A 17,367-nucleotide genomic window follows, 5' to 3' on the forward strand; every position below is an offset into this window, starting at 1 on the left:
GCTTCAAGGAGGACTGAGAAAGCTCCAGAGCATATTTGTGGGATGAGCTGAACGCAGGAAGGTTTCCAGTTCTCACGAAGAGGGCAGATAGCAGAGATGTGTCTCATTTGTAAGAAGCTGGGCTGCCTTTTTCCTTATCAGGAAACAGGACACAAATGTAAGAGTTCAGCTTCCCCGAGGATGCTTGGGGGAGACAGAGACCGAGTTAAACTCGGGACAAACTTTGAGTTCTGGTACAGCTTGTTTAAGCAAACGAGCCCCCTCCCAGCCACTCATTCCTCCTCTCATGCCACCCCTTCTATTGTACTTGCACAAGATCTGACACAGAGATGGAGAGGGAAGCACAGCGGGAAACTGGTCCAGCCAAAAAACAGCCCCATAGGGAATAAAAAAAAAGCCCGTTTTTTGATTCAGTTCATTGTGAAGCGACATAAATACGTGCTTTTTTACAATGGAGAGGGTGGCACACAGGGGATATGAGAGCTGAAACTAATGGGGAGGAAGAAGGGGCTGCCAGGGCTCAAGGTGGCACTGCCTCCAGGAGCAAACTCATGTTCTCACCCATAGCTGAGACTCTTGATGGGTTTGCACTAGAGTATTCAAATGCAATGCTGTAGTCAAACTTTTCACATTTATAACAATGTATTTTTAATATATTCTCCAGGGCAGTACATTCTCTGTCTTCAGCTTTGATTAAAAAATATGCTGACTTGTATTTTCACCATCAATTGAAAATATTAAACAGGGAAGAGCCCTAATAAAAGCCTCAATTCTTAGAATTCTGTAATGTTCTAATCTATTCAAATCAAGATTTCTCCACAGACTTGGCTACAAATATCATTATACACAAATGTAAATACTATTTGAACCAAGAAGTTGCCAACAAGCATTTACAAGTATATATATTAACATTTGAAAAATCTCCTCTGAAACTGAGAAAGAAGTGCAACAGCTTTTGTGATATTTTAAAGCTCATTCTAGGTCTTCATTAACTCCCTTTTTTTAACCTTTCAGTAAATTCTGAAAACTAAGAGCTAGGCTGGATACTTATAAATTATTTTCAGGGTTGCAGCCCACACCACTGCCAAAATGAGAAAAACAACAGAACAGAGAGAAGGCCTCCAAAAAACAAGAAAAGCAAATCACTTAAAAATATAAGTTAGAGAAATTTTTCGTTCTGGCTATGCCTTGTGCAATGTGATACACTTACACCTCCAGTTCTAAAGATCCTTAACTGCTTTAACACTCTAACACTCCCCATAGTGCACTAAAGAGATGCAAAGGAACAATGTTATGTGACTGAAAAGTACAAATTAGAGGAAACAGAACTCTAAATGAAATATTTTTGCTTCCCCTTCAAGGAACAGCAAAACTTCTAGGATATCGTAACTGCCGTTGGGTTTTTTTTTCATGTCTGCTTTCATTCTGTCTCCACATTAAATCATTTTTATCATGGTAGGAGCATTGAAACACCATCACTTCACTCTCCTGAGGATGCTGTCCCCATTCTAGGAAGAACACTCAGGACTGGCCAGCCCAAGGCTGCCTCAGCACCCAGGCCTTCTCCCCGTTCACAGCAGCTGAATTCCTTCTGTCACTCCCGGCCTTTCCTTTTAACTGCCATTCTGTTCCTCTGCACACTTTTACATGTCACCTTAAACACTCTCCCCATTCACTTGCAAGCCAGGCTGACTTGTTTATGCCTTAGTACCTTTGATTTCTTCTCCTGTACTGCCCTTGATCACTTCTCAGGCTACTTCAGTCATTCTGATTTTCTCTGCCTACACATAAGTAGATCTGCTCCTAAACTTTCCTGCAGTGTAGTTCATGTTCTTTTGTGAGTCTTAGTCTGGACATTTATACATGTGAACTCCAAGGTTTTGTTTCATTAGAACAGGAAAAAACCATCAAGTTCAGTTGGAAAGGTTTAACAAACTTATTTTGTTACTACAACACAGCTTATAACTGAAAACAAAGGTACTCCAGGGTGTTTATAAAGTTAGGTAGTACACATAAATACCATCATTCCCAGTTCCTCTCTTTAACTTCTGTAGTTGGCAGGTCTACTTACACTAGGAAGTCACCTTTTCTGGGAAACATTTCTGGGTCAAGTTCAGACCAATACACTGTAAACAAGGGCTCCTGATCCTGAGCAGGATGCTCCATAAATCACCCTTAGCCCTTCACTGTATTCAGGAGTGATCCCTTAGATTGCAGAGGTCACCTCCTCCTTTCATACGAGGTCATTAATCTGGGCCGTGCTGTGGCCCTGCACCCTTGGGGCAGTGGGACCGGCCGTCCTTGGTACAAGCTCCTCAATCCGAGTTTGTGCCGTAGTGAGCTCATGGCTCTGGCCAACAGCTCTCCCAGCCAAGCTGAGTCATTCTCACTCCAGTCTCACAGGCATCTACAGGACATTTTATCCACTCCTTCAGCCACCCCCTCCATGCCACCTTTGGGATTTGCTTCCCACTGCACAGCTCTAATCCTGCCCCGCTGCTGTTGCCACTCCCTCCCACTCAGGATCTCTTCTCCCACTCAGTCTTCCCACTGTTCCAGTGCCACAAGACTCTCTCACCAACTCCCCCAGTGCTCTCCAGTTCTCCCTCACTTCCCTTGACTGCTTTTCCCAATCCAGCCACAGCTGATACCGTTAAGGATAACATGCGTGTCAGAGAATCACTGTGTGCAGTATATCAAGCCCCCAGCTCTTCCCCTACAGCACCTAACTGCTTCACCTCTAAGACAATCATTATAGCTAAATATTTTGTCTCTTGAAGAGTCTCATCATAACCTTAGCAACAATTCCAATGCTAAAAGGTGTTAAAATACCCATCCCACTTATTCTTCGAACCCTTACACACTGAGCTTCGGCCTGGTTTGGGATGGGGAGCATGGAATAAATCCTAAGGGGGGGGAAGTTCTGAATTAACTGAAAAGCTGGAGTGCATCCATGCCTGTGCTCTTTTTGGCCCCAGTGTTATTCAGGACTGGGTTGGCTTCAGCATCACACAAGAAAACACAGGATTGAGCACTTAAAGCAAAACATTAAAGGTTTGAACTGCACCAGAAGCACTTGGTGCCTGGGGCCAGCTGCCAGTTCAGGACTGAGGTCTGGTGGGGGAGCCTCCTCCATCACTGCAGAAATGTACACATCTGCCAGCCAAGAAAAATCCTAATGAACATTTAAAACTGAATAAATGCAAGGCAATTCGTACTAATTTGAATAGTTACAGTGGAGATTCTGTACTGTGTTCATTTCTCTGAACAGTTTAACATTAAAGCTCGATACTCCTCATAATCCCCAAGAAACAAAAAGGAATCGAACTCAACTCAGACAGCAACAAGCACATGAAAGCCCTGGACTAGACCCTCAGCTCCTGGCTCCTATTCACAACCCCACCACTGGCACACGAGGTGATAGAGTATTTCAGCTGGAAGGGACCTACAATGATCATCTCATCCAACTGCCTTAATTGCTGATTTAAATTACTTTCCTCCCTCCATGTCTCAGTAGGAAATAGCATTACCCACCCTCTTTGATAAAGTGAGATCTGCTGGGAGAAAGTACTGCTAGGTTTTATTTTTTAATCGTTTTCTCCACCATTACACATTAGGATCCTTTCCTCCCCCCCCATCACAAATCACACAATTAACAAAGGTTCAGACAGCTGGTGCCTAAGAGTCAAAGCCAGCAGTTCTCTTAAAGGCCGAAGTGCCTCACTGAATTGATGTCAGCAGGTACTTAGCAGGATTTTTAAATTCAATTAAATTAAGAGACAAGCTATGCAGATTAGGGCTCTGCTAGAATCAGCAAGGAATCTTAAAAGGCATAAAATGTCTTTACATTTATTAAGCAAACTCTGCAGTCTTTTCTTGTTATATTCTTGTTGAAAAACAGAACATTCATAAAGTATCATGAAAACAAGAAGCAAAAAAACTAAGGTTCACATGAGCCACACTCCCCCTTCCCCTCCCCGCCCAAGCAATGTGACTATCTTCACACCCATCCTGCTTTTAACTTTCCAACACAAGCAGCAAGGCACAGTTCACAGCTAGGTTGAGAATGCAGTCTCCAGTGCACATGGCCACGCTGCATTCCTAGGAACCTGCCACGGCTGCTCCTCCCTTGCATGTTAGGATAAGCAGGTTAAATATACCCACAGAGATACAGACAATAAAAGAAAGGCCAATGTCAGTTGAACAGTTCTGCTAGGACTTCAAGTCTGGAAAATGACCACTGTGCTGGGAACTCCTTGGTTATCCCAACAGTCAGTAACTCCCTTTCCCTTTGTGCACTCCAGTCCAAGCCTGCGAGGTTTAACTGAGCCTATGTGCTCTCACCCTGGGATGCACATTCCAACAAAGCCAAGAAGCAGGGGACCAGGACAGCCAGCTCTGCCCTTACAGCAGAGACAGAGCACAAAGGATTATTTCTGGGCATTGTTGTTTTTTTTTTTTTTTCATTTTGAAAATTAATTTGGGGATTATGAACAGTTATGCTCTTGCACGTTAATCACTGGGATCTAAAATTTTCACATGAAGAAACAACACATGGAAATATTAAAGCACTCATCTTATGGACATGGATCCGAGAACTGTTTAATAGCAGTCAGTGAAGGGGTAACATTGTGCTTTTAATCTACAGTTTAAAAATAATGATTTGTATATCTACTTAGTAAAACAATAAAATTAAGAACAGAAACTGATATTAGGAAACAGTGAAAATGTAATAATTAAACACATGATGCTTTTCAAAGCTATATACTTAATGAGCCTAAATAGACACCTATGGTTAGGAGGGTCTTAAAAAAAATAATAAAAAAAGAGACTTATTTTCAAATTTTTTTTTTCCTTTTCAATTTTTTTCTACTATACTTATGTTTTGCTTTGGTGTTCTCTCTGCTGCCAACTTAATGCTTTAACAGTATGTTTATGCTTATGTTCTTTTCAAATGCTTGGCATTATAGTGAGATCTCATATCTTTCCTCAAATTAAATTTTGCTCCACATACTCCACATGTATACAGATGAACATCCATGTGCTGCTCCAGTTGCTCATTATTTGGGAATATCTGAAAGCAGACCTGGCATATAGTCTCTCCAGCTGATAAGTGAGATATCATATGCCGTACATGGTCATGTTTTCGGAAGTTTCCTTGATCACAAATGGAACAGACATACCTGGCCATGCCTTTGTGCATATCATTGTGGAGCCGCAACTGGCGCTCTCTTAAGAACTGCTTCCCACATGTCTGACAAACAAACTGTTTTTCCTTGGTATGAACGGTATAGTGTTCCCGCAAGTGGCAACGCTGGTAAAATCCTTTCCCACAAAGATTGCAGAAATGCTTACGTCTGTGATCCCTCTCGTTCTCTTCCAACATGGAGTTCTTGAACAGATCTTGCTCCAGGCAGTTTGACATATGTTCAACCACCAGGTTTTCAGTTTCAAAACGCTGACCGCAATTAGGGCATCGGAAAGGACAGGCAGAATGCTTGTATAACTGGTTTTTTTGAAGACTGTTCATTTGGAAGTGACTGTCCCTGAAGTCCTCTAGCATCTCTGCAAACATCATGTCCCTTATTTCCGACTGCTCCTCAGGGTTTTCTTCTAAGTCCATTTTCTCCTCAGAATTTCTGATTCCGTTCATGGTCAGATCCTGGGGTTCTCCACAGGTCTGTGCATGATCCTGTAACTGCTTGCCTTTGACCAGTATTTGACCACACTTGCCACAAGCACATATATTTTCTATGTGTTTGGATAAATAATGAGAGGACAAATCTTCCTCGGTGATTGTTAGCCCACAAAGTTCACAGGGAGCGTTCTCCACGTCTTCCTGCACTGAAGGAGCCTTTCTGTTAAGGTGCCGCGGACTTTTCAAACACTTTCTTTCATCCTCGTCCATGGATAAACGGGGCTTTAAAGTCTTCCGAGCATTTCTCTTCTCTCTCATCTCTTCCTCGACGTAGTATCTGTAGAGCGGCTCTTCCTGCTCATCATCCAGGTCGTCATTGTCGGAAGACTCATTGCAGTCTTTATCCGTCACCTTGATAATATTAAAATCCTTCAGCTCATCTGTAGGATTGTCCTCCGGTTCCACCTTGATGATAATCCTCTTCCTCTCAGAGGCTCTGTTTCCTTCTTCACCTGAGGTCTCGGAGGCAACTGTGCTGCTTTTCCTGCTCGTGATGTTTGACACGGGAGATGAAGAATCGTCTGCGGCTTGGCTCGAGTCCCCCTTGTATTTTTCTGTTTGTGTGGAGATCATTTTAGAAGTAGAGTCCTTTTCACTATAGTCTATTTTCTCAGTACTGTAGTACCTGGCACTTTGGTAGGAATGCCTGTTGGTGCACGTTAACACGTGCTCATCCAGTAGCTTTTCACAGCTAAAACTAAACCCGCAGCTGTCGCAGGTGAAGCTCCTTCCAAACCGGCGCGAGTGGGACACGCGCTCTTTCGTGTGAGAGAATTTGGACGTGGTGCTTTTTTTGCAGGCATCAAACAGTTGTTCAGGGAAGCTGCTTAGCTGCAAAGCTTCTTCGTCAGGCTCTTTGTTATGGGATGTATTTACTGTTGAACTTGGCGGCTCCATGCCCCACCTGTTTGCTTCGCTGCCATTTCTAGCGAGCGCGTCTTCATACATTCTCACGCCAAATATCATTTTACTATTCTGGGTGCTAGAAGCAGAAGATGAACATTTTAAACTAGATGAGTCTGTATCCTGTATATCTTCTAGACATTCAGGTACGTTATATAGCTGTAAGTAGTTCATGGCCACTTTAAATTGTTCAAAATTGGCAGGGGCTGTCATGATTTTTCCTAAATACATGAACTGTAAAATAAGATCAAAGCATTCAGCGCTAATCTTCATGTTGCTTAGATTCAGCTGGGCTGTAGTGTGTTGATGGTTCATAAAAAACATTCTAAAATAGGAGCTGCAGGCAGCAAGGACTGCTTTATGTGCTTGAAAATAAATATCATCGATAGCAATGCAGCAGTCACACAGAAAGCCCCACTCTCTTTGGTTGTTTAGCTGCTGAAGGACATAGTTGCTATGGCTGGTTCTTGCCATCTTGTACTTCGATTATAGCCCTGCATAGAGAAGAAGATATCTGTTAAATCACGAGCACAGAACCCAAAACCTACTTGAACGTAGGGAGGAAATGCCATCGTTTTGCTCTCTAGATCTTCCTATTCTGACAGTTTGTGGTACAGCTTCCTGTCTGGAGACCTTTGCTGGTAACTACTTATGAATACTGATGCCAGTGAAAACATCCATAATTCCATGTGCTCACCACTAGACTTACAAGACTAGTAAACTAATAAACATAACCACCACACATGTCAATCAGAGCTATGCTGCTAGAATATATATTAGCAAATATATCTCAAAGTCCCCCAGCCAAGATTTGCAGATATGAATTCTGAATGCAGAACTTCAAAAACTTCACAGGGTAGACTTCTGTAAGATGGCCCCGGGACAACACCTATACAAGGTAAACTGGCTGTCAGAAACCACTCTTCAGTCTCAACTTGCCTTTTTACCTGTCAGTCCAACGGACACATGACGCAACTCATACTGGAAAACAGGCCAGGCTCAAACTGGTCTGTCCCTCCTCATTAAAGGAAACTAAGAGGCATCAGTGGAGCACCCACACAAGCTACTCCACACATTCTGCTCTTCATGGCAGCTCAGGGACTGCCTCAACCTTCCTGCAAACCAGGAACCGCAGAGTTCTGAGAAGCAGAGGGCAGCCCGGCTGCGGTGGCACGTCCCACGTACGAGCCCGCTGCAGATGGTGACCAGGCGAGCTGCGTGACAGCCACAGGGGCTGCACAGGCAGGAAGTGGTGCACGCCGTGCCTCCAACTGCTCTCAAAACCACCAGTTCAGAGCGCTGAAACGTTACCAAAACATATAGATGGGAAACCGGACAAAGAAAAACTCAGCAATGGAGAACTGAGAGAGCCCGCAGGGCAGAGGTGGAGCCACGGTGAAATGAAGCCTTGACAAAGACTGGGGAGAAAGGCCTGCGAGTGCTGAGGGTTGCTGTAATGTGAAAGGACTAACTTGTCCTCAGGAGAAAAGAGGAAGAAAACATATTGGTTTATATTAACAAAAATATCCAGAAGAAATGCATTGTATACAGGAGGCGTGCATCTGATTTACAGAAGATAAACTTAACCAAGTGTGGCCAGATCAACAGTTAGTCACGACTCGCTTTACTGATTGTACATAATCTGTTCTAACTGCACAGGGTGAGGGGGTGAGAAACCAAAAGAAGGTATAAAGAACGCCCTAACTAAATGAAAAACAGAAAGCAGTAATGAGCATTCTTAACATTTTGAAAGGTTATCACAAACAATGCAAATAACTGTAAGAGATTTGTACAAATAAAGTACAGGCTAGCAAATGACATATATTAAATGGCATTTTATGACTCAGTGAAATGCATGGATTGATTTGCAACCAACTCTTTCAACTGTTCAAAATTTAAACACAACACACACACAAATGCTCCCTTTTTCTTCTTATTCCCCTAACGGCTTACATCTCCTAGGGAGAAAAATGGATAGAGAAATTAAATTCCACAGTTGGTGTTGTATTCGCAAGTCATAGGCGTTGCCTGGCTTGTTAAGCAGCAAGCCTAACATTAAAACCCCGTTCTCCATTCCACAAAGGACTGCCACGGAGGAAACACACTCAAGCTCCCAAGACAAGAACATGCTCACCCCACCCAGCAATATTCCCTACTGCCAACTCGTCCAGCAGTACCTCTGGATCACCACCAGCACAGGACCTTGTCTGGCAACAGGAACCTTGAGATTTGGGCTGAATTACAACTGACTACGAGCATCTGCATGGCAGCTGCTCCTCTCCTCTCAGCCCAACCCTCCACACCCAGAACTCCAGGCAAGCACCCTGCCATAACAATTCTCGGACCGGTTTGGCCCAGTGATGTTCACTGTAGAAATGCAACTCGTTGCATGGAATTCATTTAATGGCTTTCTCACTAACTTGCAAAACAGTGGCTTTGAAAGTAGAAGAATCTCTGAAACCACTTCACACCTTTTCTACAGACATTGATCATTGTCTAGGTCACTGGGTAATTTCAGATGTTTCTGTGTAGCAAAGCTCTCAACATCAATAATAAAAGTGCGCTTCATATTCCTCCAAGGGGTAACATGTTTTGGACTTGAGGCAATTCATTAGATGCTAAATGTAATTCAGTCTACTGTATCAAGAACAGCAGCTGCATAATGAGGAAGAACTGACTTCAACTTCCACATTGTAAGAGTGGAAACCAGTGAGAAAAGAGATGACAGAGTCTAAGGTACAACTGGCCTCTTGTTGTAAACTCCCAACAGAACAAGAAAAGGCTCAGGACAACTCAGGTTAATCTCCCATCCTCATAAAGTGGCAAGTTTTAAATGTAATGTTTACTTGTGGTTTTTCTACACTAAAAGTATTCCATCATGTCCACCAACAGCAAAACAGCAATCCAAGCAGCAAGCCTGTACTAAAAAGGTGGCCACAAACTATCTGCACACACCTGCAGACAGCAGCATTTCCAAATGATGTGAATGATGAGTGACAGCACACAAACTTGCCTTTTTTAAGCATTCTTCTTCTTTTAAAAAGGTGAAAGGTATTTCTCCTTTTGACAGAGGAATTCCTGCAGAGCTTTCAGCATGTGGGTCCCAACACACAACAAAGACCCTTTGGCAATGGTTCCCTCCTAGGAACTCTGGGAAGAAACAGCTGGAGCATGAGGTGGCTTGAGCAGGATGGCAAAGTGCTCAGATACATATCCGGCATCTACTGCAGTAGTACTACACGTAGGTGTTAAAAGACTGTTTGAGGTTATTTATGTTAATGAAAGTAATGGCATCCTCCCTCTGGATGCTGTATTAACCTGCTGCATGTAACTATGTATTTACAGCTGCCAACACTTCCCACCATGAGAGCCTGGGTTGGGCTATTTAAAACTTTAACACATTTCAACCAGCAAAGGCAAAACTTTCCTTCTGAATTGTCTACTTCGCACTGATTTATTTGCCCCCCCACACCCCTTCCACAGAAAAGGTCAACTAAAACAGTTCACAAAATGAAGCTCAGAAAAAGCTTTCATATATGTAGATTAATATTCTTTTAAAAATAAAAAGTTTCTCTTCCAAAATCTTTGAAGAGACACTTTATGTGGGAGAAAGCGTTAGATGTATTGTCATGACATAAAAATCTGCCTGAATTTGGCCAAGCTTGAGGGAGAAAAGATAAAAAATATCAGTTTATTCACACTTAGAAATTTTGTTATTTATTAAAATCTCAGATTACAACCTGGTTGAGAACATTTCATCCTCTTGCAGCTCCTTTGTACATGGGGGCCTGCCTGAGCCATCCCACCTGCAGTGAAACCCCCCTTCTGCACAGAGCTCTGCCACGGTTTTAAACTACAAAGGGGTTGATTCAGACAGAAGAAAGGAAGTTTTTATGAGGAGGGTGGTGAGGCAGTGGCACAAGGTGCCCAGAGACATGGTGGATGCCCCATCCCTGGGAACATTCAAGGTCAGGTTGGACGGGGCTCTGAGCAACCCTGATCTAGTGGAAGATGCTCCTGCTCATTGCAGGGGGGCTGGACTAGATGGCCTCTTAAGGTCCCTTCCAACCCAATTCCATGATTCTATGTGCCCCCTCCACAAAGGCAGGACCTGATAGGAGGGCTTGCTGGAGATTGCTCCACATGACAATTCCCTGCTGGGTTTTATCAGCCCTCCTGGTAGCTGGATGGAGAGGATACCTAATTCTGGCTGATGGGGGGCCAGACCCAGGAGGGGGTGCAGTGAAAACACAGGGAGATCGGGAAATGTAAGAAGGATGTGACGGAAAACCTCTGGAAGTCTGAAGAACAGGGAGAGGCAGGCTGGGAGCAAAGTGCTGAGCCAAGAGGGGGAGACTGGGATTAGGAAGTAGCACTGGGAATTAAAAGTGGGGGCAATGAGGGTCTAAACAGTGGAGGGAGGCTGCTTGGGCAAGAGACTGGGAAAAGCCAAACTGCAGGGCCTAGGGCAGAAGGCCTAAAAACACAGATACGCTTTTGCTGGGGAATGGGTGGAAAATATAGCATTTACCCCTTCAGAGCAGGAACTGCATCTCAAATTCCCAATCCTGCCATCCCTTTGCTATCAGCAAGCATCAAGGGCTTCCTGACAAACTCCTTCCCATCGAGAGCAAGCTCTCAGAAAGTGATCATTTATCATTATTTTGTTACTTTAATTGCTAAAATGGCAGCGATCTGCATTTATCACCCATGTGGGTGGTTCAGTACTGCAAACTATTTTTGAAGTTTGCTTTGGAAAAAAAAAAAGCAGGCATTAGAATAAAAACAGGTCTTTTTACAGAAAACACAAGATTTCAAAGTTAAATGTGTACACAAGAAATGCTGTAATTAATGCAGGATTAATTCAGCTGCCATTTACATATCATGTATTATGTATACACATATATTACGTACAGAACATAGTAAAATTTTCCTTACTCAGCACATCCTTTTGGTCTGTCCAGGCCTGGATCTGAGCAGCAGCAAGACAAGACCCCTGCTCATTTGGCAAAGCATTTGGAGGATGTGAAGTGAATGGGAGGGCAGGGGACAAAAAAGAGGATCTCACAGCAACGAGCACTGCTTGGAGAACATCATCCCATTGCTGCCAGTCTCAGGACAAGTCACTTCAACCTTATTAAGTCTGGCTTGCACTTTTTGGATATCTAATTTATTCACACAGGTAAACACCATCAGCAGTAACTAAGGTCAGTGGGAGCTATCCTCTGTATGTACTAAACACCAGGTATCTTGGAAAATTAAAGCTCCATGCAGGCAAGTCTGTTAATCCAAAATTATAAATTATTTTTAATCCTCTCTGACTCTTCTATTTCAAAGAGAGAAGAAATGCCAGCCACTTGTCCAATGGACTAGCACATTGCCTTTTGTGAAGCATCCCAATACTGGAGGAACCAACCTCACAAATCCACAAGGAACACAAGCAGCTCCAATTTAAGCAAGGATTGATTTGTGCAGTAAATGCAGCATGGGCCACATTGTAAGCAGTGCTGAGTAATGCAGAGGTGTTCTAAAAAAATGTGCTAGAAAAGCATCCGATATGAAAATGAAAACTGAAGATATTTGAGTTGGGTATTTTCATTCTGATTTTCAAATTCCAAGTCTCCGGATGCACTCTATTGCCCTAGTAAATGTTTATTTTTACATGGCCACACTTTGATTCAAGCTTTGTTTGTCTGCCACTAGATTTTTTTCTTTTCTTTCGAGGCACCACTTAGATACTATTCAGATGTGACCATGAACAAGGTAAGTTGCACTACTACACTAACCAAATATGTCGTTTGTAAGTCTGCTAACAAAAAAAGAACAGGTATTTACTACAGCTCCATGCTGTCATTTCCTCAAAGTTTTCTGAGATGTTTTAAAACAAAAGAAGTAAAAGATTCTCAAGCAACGAACTGGTAAAGTTCTTTTGCTAGCTCCTCTGTCTTTAAAACAGACATACCACAAGGTTCAGAATTTAGGAGCATTTCGGCTCCTAAAATTAGTAGGTGGTTTTCAAAACCCAGCATTTCCACTGCTGAGCAGGCAAAAACATAGCGCTTACATTGTTAGTTACTGGCTGCTTTTCTTTGGAAACCAAGAACAGGCTGGACAAAAGTGCAATAAATGAGTGGAGAATTTGGTGCTAATAGAAAATGAGACTGGAAAACCTCAAGCAAACAACGCCCAGTTACCCAAAGAAACAAGCGCGTGGGCAGCAGAAAGCAAATCCCCCATTGCAGTCTGACACCATACCCCACCCTGCCACGGGTTCCCAAGAACTCTCCCAAGAAGTATTTTGCCTCTGTGGGTCAGATCCACCAAAGAGCCTGGATTCCTAAATGACAGCATCAAGATGCTGCACAGAAAATCCTACACAAGATACATAAATTCTCCATATGATGCCCAAGGAGTTTAAGTGTTTGGCTACTGCATCAATCACAGAGCTCTCAACAGGCTACAACTTTTACCTACACATACTCTATAGGAAGCCACTGAGATTGCTCTGGGACTGCACAGTCCCAAGTGCCTCAGTTCACACAAACACTGCAAAACCAGCAAAGAACTTGGGGCCAGGTGACCACTGTCCACCTCAAGAGTGGCTGAGTTCGCAATGCAAGCATAGCCTAGGTCATGAATTAACACAACTATGGTAAATCCATGTTCTGCCAGGGAAAACGTACTTAAGCTCCATTATTCAAGCTATGAAGGACTGAAGGTATAATTTACCCTCCTTCCCATAGCCCTTCCAATCGGCTGCCTTCAGGCGTGCTAGCTGGGAATATGATTCCAATCTAATCTCAGACACATCCTAGTGGCTGAATCAACTCATTTTAAACAGACTCCTGAACAATGTAGAGAACCAAGTTTTATGACACTTGGGCTAGATCTGAACCAGGGAAAAGTCAGATGTTCCAAAACCCCCAACCATGAGCTGTTGGGGCTGCTCGATCCCCTCCTCAGCCAGCAGTTCTCCACTGATTCAGCCTCCGCGTCCACAAATGAGAAACAGACGTCAAAATTTAGCAAGTTATGATTCTCAGCTGCTTATTGAGAATCAGTTAAGATGTGTTACATGGTCTTAGGTAAGAACACTCCTCGAAAGACACGAGATACAGTGTCACAAAAGCTTGACAGAGTAAATTAGGAAAAGGGAGTTTGTGCTAAAGCCCCATCTCAACTTCAAACAACTTAAGATCAGTTCTAGGGAGTAAAAGTACTAGAAAGACCTCATGCAGTCCTTTAAAGTAACTTGCTAGCCACAAAGGACTACTCTAGAAACTCACAGTTATCTTTTATCTGTCACCTTTACAGCTGCCAGGCAACACGGTAATGATATGTTTAAAAGAAACAATTAGTGGGGAAAAAAATTATACCCAATTTATGCCTTGTGGCAGAAAGAGGAGCCTTTTTACCTAGGCTCTCTGAGTTACACGAACTTTCAACTTCAGGAGGCATCTTGGTGGTTTAACCATGTCTTGAGACCCTCAAATGAAGTCACACGTGCCTTCCAGGAGAGCATCCCTGGCTAAATACAGGTCGGACTTCAATTTAACAACTTGCTGGATGCACATGAATGAAGCACAGTAACTTGTGAGACACACGTCAAACTACAGATTTTGTTGGCTCTTTCTGGTCTTAAATGTTTCACATTTTACTTTCAGCACATTAAAAATAAAAATAAGGTTACTAAGGCCTCCATCCAATGAAATAAGTTTAATATGGGTAAAAAAGGCGACAGCCAGTGAATTCTGGAGTTCTGCAGTGACACAGCACGCAAAAAGAAAAAATTACCAGACAAACAGGAAGATATAAATGGTCTTCATGCAAATTATGTCAGCTGTTGTGCCCACACGCTGTGTCCGCAGCAAAGCTTTGGGTGATGGTGTTTATGGTGCCCAAGCAGAGGCAGGGCAGGACAACCCAACCGCTGGGGAACCACTGGCCAAACTGAAAAATGAACACATGGCTTCTCATGCTACACGAGTGTGAGGTCTGGAAGGACTCTAGTGGGAGGTCCAGCTGTAACAACTAAGAGAAAGGACCCCAGGCTTTTATCAGGTAACTTTCACTATCTCAGTTCTGAGCAGCTATTTTATTTCCATCCAGCAGGTAAATAGCTACTATGGTTTTGTCCATCTTGGATTTTCAGGGCTCTCCACTGTCAGCAAGAATGGAAATCTGTGAAAGAAGCAGCTTCTCACATTCAAATAAGAAAGCATCTAAAAACCCAAATCTCTGGTTGGCATGAGCACCCTCAACATAATCACTGCAATTCCTGTGCCAGTGACAACAGTAATTGAGTCTGATGAAGAAAAGACTTGTGCAAGCAGAGCTGAAGCATCTGTTAAGTCTGTGATCTTATTCCACACAAAACTTTCCGGCTACTAGGAAGAAGTGTCTTCTATTACTTCTCTGAGCGTCCCACGCAGCACAAACCCGTGTCTTCATTACCTGCATCCAATCCCCGCAGGTCGGTGCCTGCTGGTTCCCTGTGTTACCTCAAACATCAGCAGAGTGCAACTAATACTACATGTTACTCCTCAAGTTTTCTGGCCAGTCATCCAAAAATCTCTCCACAAGCTTGTCAACTCGCTGTGCTGCTGCTGCCTAGGAAAATCTCTGCCAGTGCTGCAACCGCTCATGTTTGGCCAGTTTTCCCCACGGCCATATGGTCCCAACGCCTCTCCCCCACTCGCCATGAAAGCTTAAGTTGTAATTTGGTAAAAATGAGAAGCCCGCATCCCCCTGCTCATGGCTGCTGTGTGGGTTTTTCCAAGAGCTGTAATGAGGAATGTTAAACAAACACCTTTAATTAAAGGAATGTTTGTTTAATGTAATTAAATGCCTAAGGAACACCGCACTGTTGCAACCCCGGATAGTTTTGCACTGTGCCTCGCGATACTCTACTGCGGGGGAAATAATGCAAGCAAATGACATAACCTGCCAGTAAACATCCAAATATTAAGCAGCATCCAAGCCATGCTACCCATTTACCAAATGCCTACGTGTCAAGAGGAACCGGCACTCATCTGTCAGCTGAAACAAAAAATCCTGAAAAACAGAAAGGAGTAAAACCCCAGCCCCAAACCCACAGCGTTTTCAGTCCCTTTTACTCTCTTTACTACCTTTCTATCCGAGCAGAAAAGAGGAGTCCTTTGAGGAACGAGACTTTCAACACCGCTCCCAGAGCGGCACAGGGCTTGTTTTTTATGTGACAAAAGTATTCCCCTTCCTTTCCAGCCGCCTCCGAGGCGATCCAGCGCGCTGCCAGCCCCGAGTGAAACCCAAGTCTCCCGCCTGGCAGGGTGGAGCATTCCCTGGGGCTGCAGCTCCGCTCCGTTTTTCGCCGAACCACCGCAACTCGCTCGAAGTTCTGGGGTGTTTATTTCGTAAAGACAAAAGGAAGAGAAGCGGCGGGACCCACCGGGGAGGGGGGGCCGGCGCCGGGCGCGATAGCGGCACCCGAGATGTTTACCGCGACTTCGAGCCCCGGAGCCACCCGGACGGCGCGGTGCCCTTCCTTCCCCGCCTCTCGCCCCTGCACCTCCCTAGGCCGCTTCTCGCTCCCAAGCGCGGCATCCCCCGACCCCCGCCCGCCCCGCAGGTGGAGCGCGCCCGCCGCGGCCCCGGCAGCGCAGGAGGGAGGGAAGGAGGGAAGGCGGGCGGGAGCCGGAGCCGGACCCGCCGCGGCGGCGCCGCCGCTCGGCCCCCGCGCAGCCCGGGCGGCGCCGCTCCGAGCGCCCCGCGCCGTGCCCGGCCCGGCCGCCGGGGCGCAAGGTCACCGCGGCGGCCGCCGGCCCAGGCACCGGCCGCGGCTGGAAAGCCCCTACCTGGCAGCGCCGCCACCACACTATGGCGGGCCGCGCCGGGCCACGCCGCCGCTCGGCACTTCCCACCTCCCGCCGCCGGCGGGAGCTGCGGCCGCCTCCCCGCCTCCCCCTCCCCGGCTCCCGGCGCCGGGCCCCGCTTACCGCGGCGCGGGGCGAAGCGGCGGCCGCTGAGGGGGGAGCCGTGTCCGCGCCGCTCCCGCCGCTGCCGCTGCTGCTGCTGCCGCGGCTGCAACAAAGGACTTCCGCCCCGCCGCGCTGCCGCTGCCGCAGCGCCGGCTCCGCCGCGACCGCACGGGGCCGGACCCCTCCCCTCGGCGGCCGCGGCTCCCGGCGCCGCCGCTGCCAGCGCTGCTGCGCCTCCCGCCGCCAATGCCGGGCCCCGGCGGGCGGCTCCCTGCCGCGCTCCGCTCTCCTCCCATGCCGCCGGGGACGCGGCGCGGCGCGGGCTGGCGCTGCCGGCGCCCCCTCCCCGTGTGCCGCAAGCCCGGCCCCTGGCGGAGCCCCCCGGACCCGCGGCGGGCGCCCACCGGGACCCCGCGGCCGGGCTGTCCCGCCCCGCTGCTCTCTCGGCCCCGGGAATCCGCCCCTTCCCCGCGCACCCGGGCTCGCTCCACGGATCGGGGTGTCTCTCCGTTCCCCTCAGACCAGCGGTGACTGGTGCGGACGGGGAGGCTCCGGTCACCCGTGTGGGTGTCCGGCGCTGGGAGGTTGTACCCGCAGCCCCGCGGCCCCCGAGTGGGACAGTTTAAAGGCGAGAAAACCACTGCGAGCTGCGTGAGAAAGTATCTCCTTCTCGCTGCGATTTCACACGTTCATACCACCGCCCGCCCTCCTGGAGCTTCACGGAGCACAGGGCTGGCAGCCACCGTCACACTCTGTCACAGAGCCTGAGGACAGCGCTTTTTTTCATCTTCCCAGGAGCTGTCCCAGGCC

The 17,367-nt window shown here is 46.2% G+C and overlaps 1 protein-coding gene across 5 annotated transcripts in view; it reads right to left on the bottom strand.

Annotated features, from left to right (window-relative positions):
• The window catches only part of ZBTB1 (zinc finger and BTB domain containing 1), a 24,635-nt gene extending 7,480 nt beyond the window's left edge, over positions 1 to 17,155 (bottom strand). Inside the window, exons 1-2 of one of the 5 annotated variants that reach the window (XM_032689706.1) lie at positions 16,576 to 16,634; positions 5,184 to 7,095 (exon numbers count right to left, since the gene is read on the bottom strand). In XM_032689706.1, the coding sequence (XP_032545597.1) occupies positions 5,184 to 7,075 (1,892 nt within the window). In that variant the 5' untranslated portion in view covers positions 7,076 to 7,095; positions 16,576 to 16,634. Of the gene's footprint in view, positions 1 to 4,577; positions 7,096 to 15,729; positions 16,011 to 16,434; positions 16,498 to 16,575; positions 16,683 to 17,033 lie in introns of those variants that run through there. The other 4 variants (XM_032689703.1, XM_032689707.1, XM_032689704.1 and 1 more) reach the window with 4 other exon arrangements.
• Positions 17,156 to 17,367: the final 212 nt, after the last annotated feature.

This window comes from Chiroxiphia lanceolata, chromosome 6 (genome assembly GCF_009829145.1).
Source record: "Chiroxiphia lanceolata isolate bChiLan1 chromosome 6, bChiLan1.pri, whole genome shotgun sequence".
NCBI lineage: Eukaryota > Metazoa > Chordata > Aves > Passeriformes > Pipridae > Chiroxiphia > Chiroxiphia lanceolata.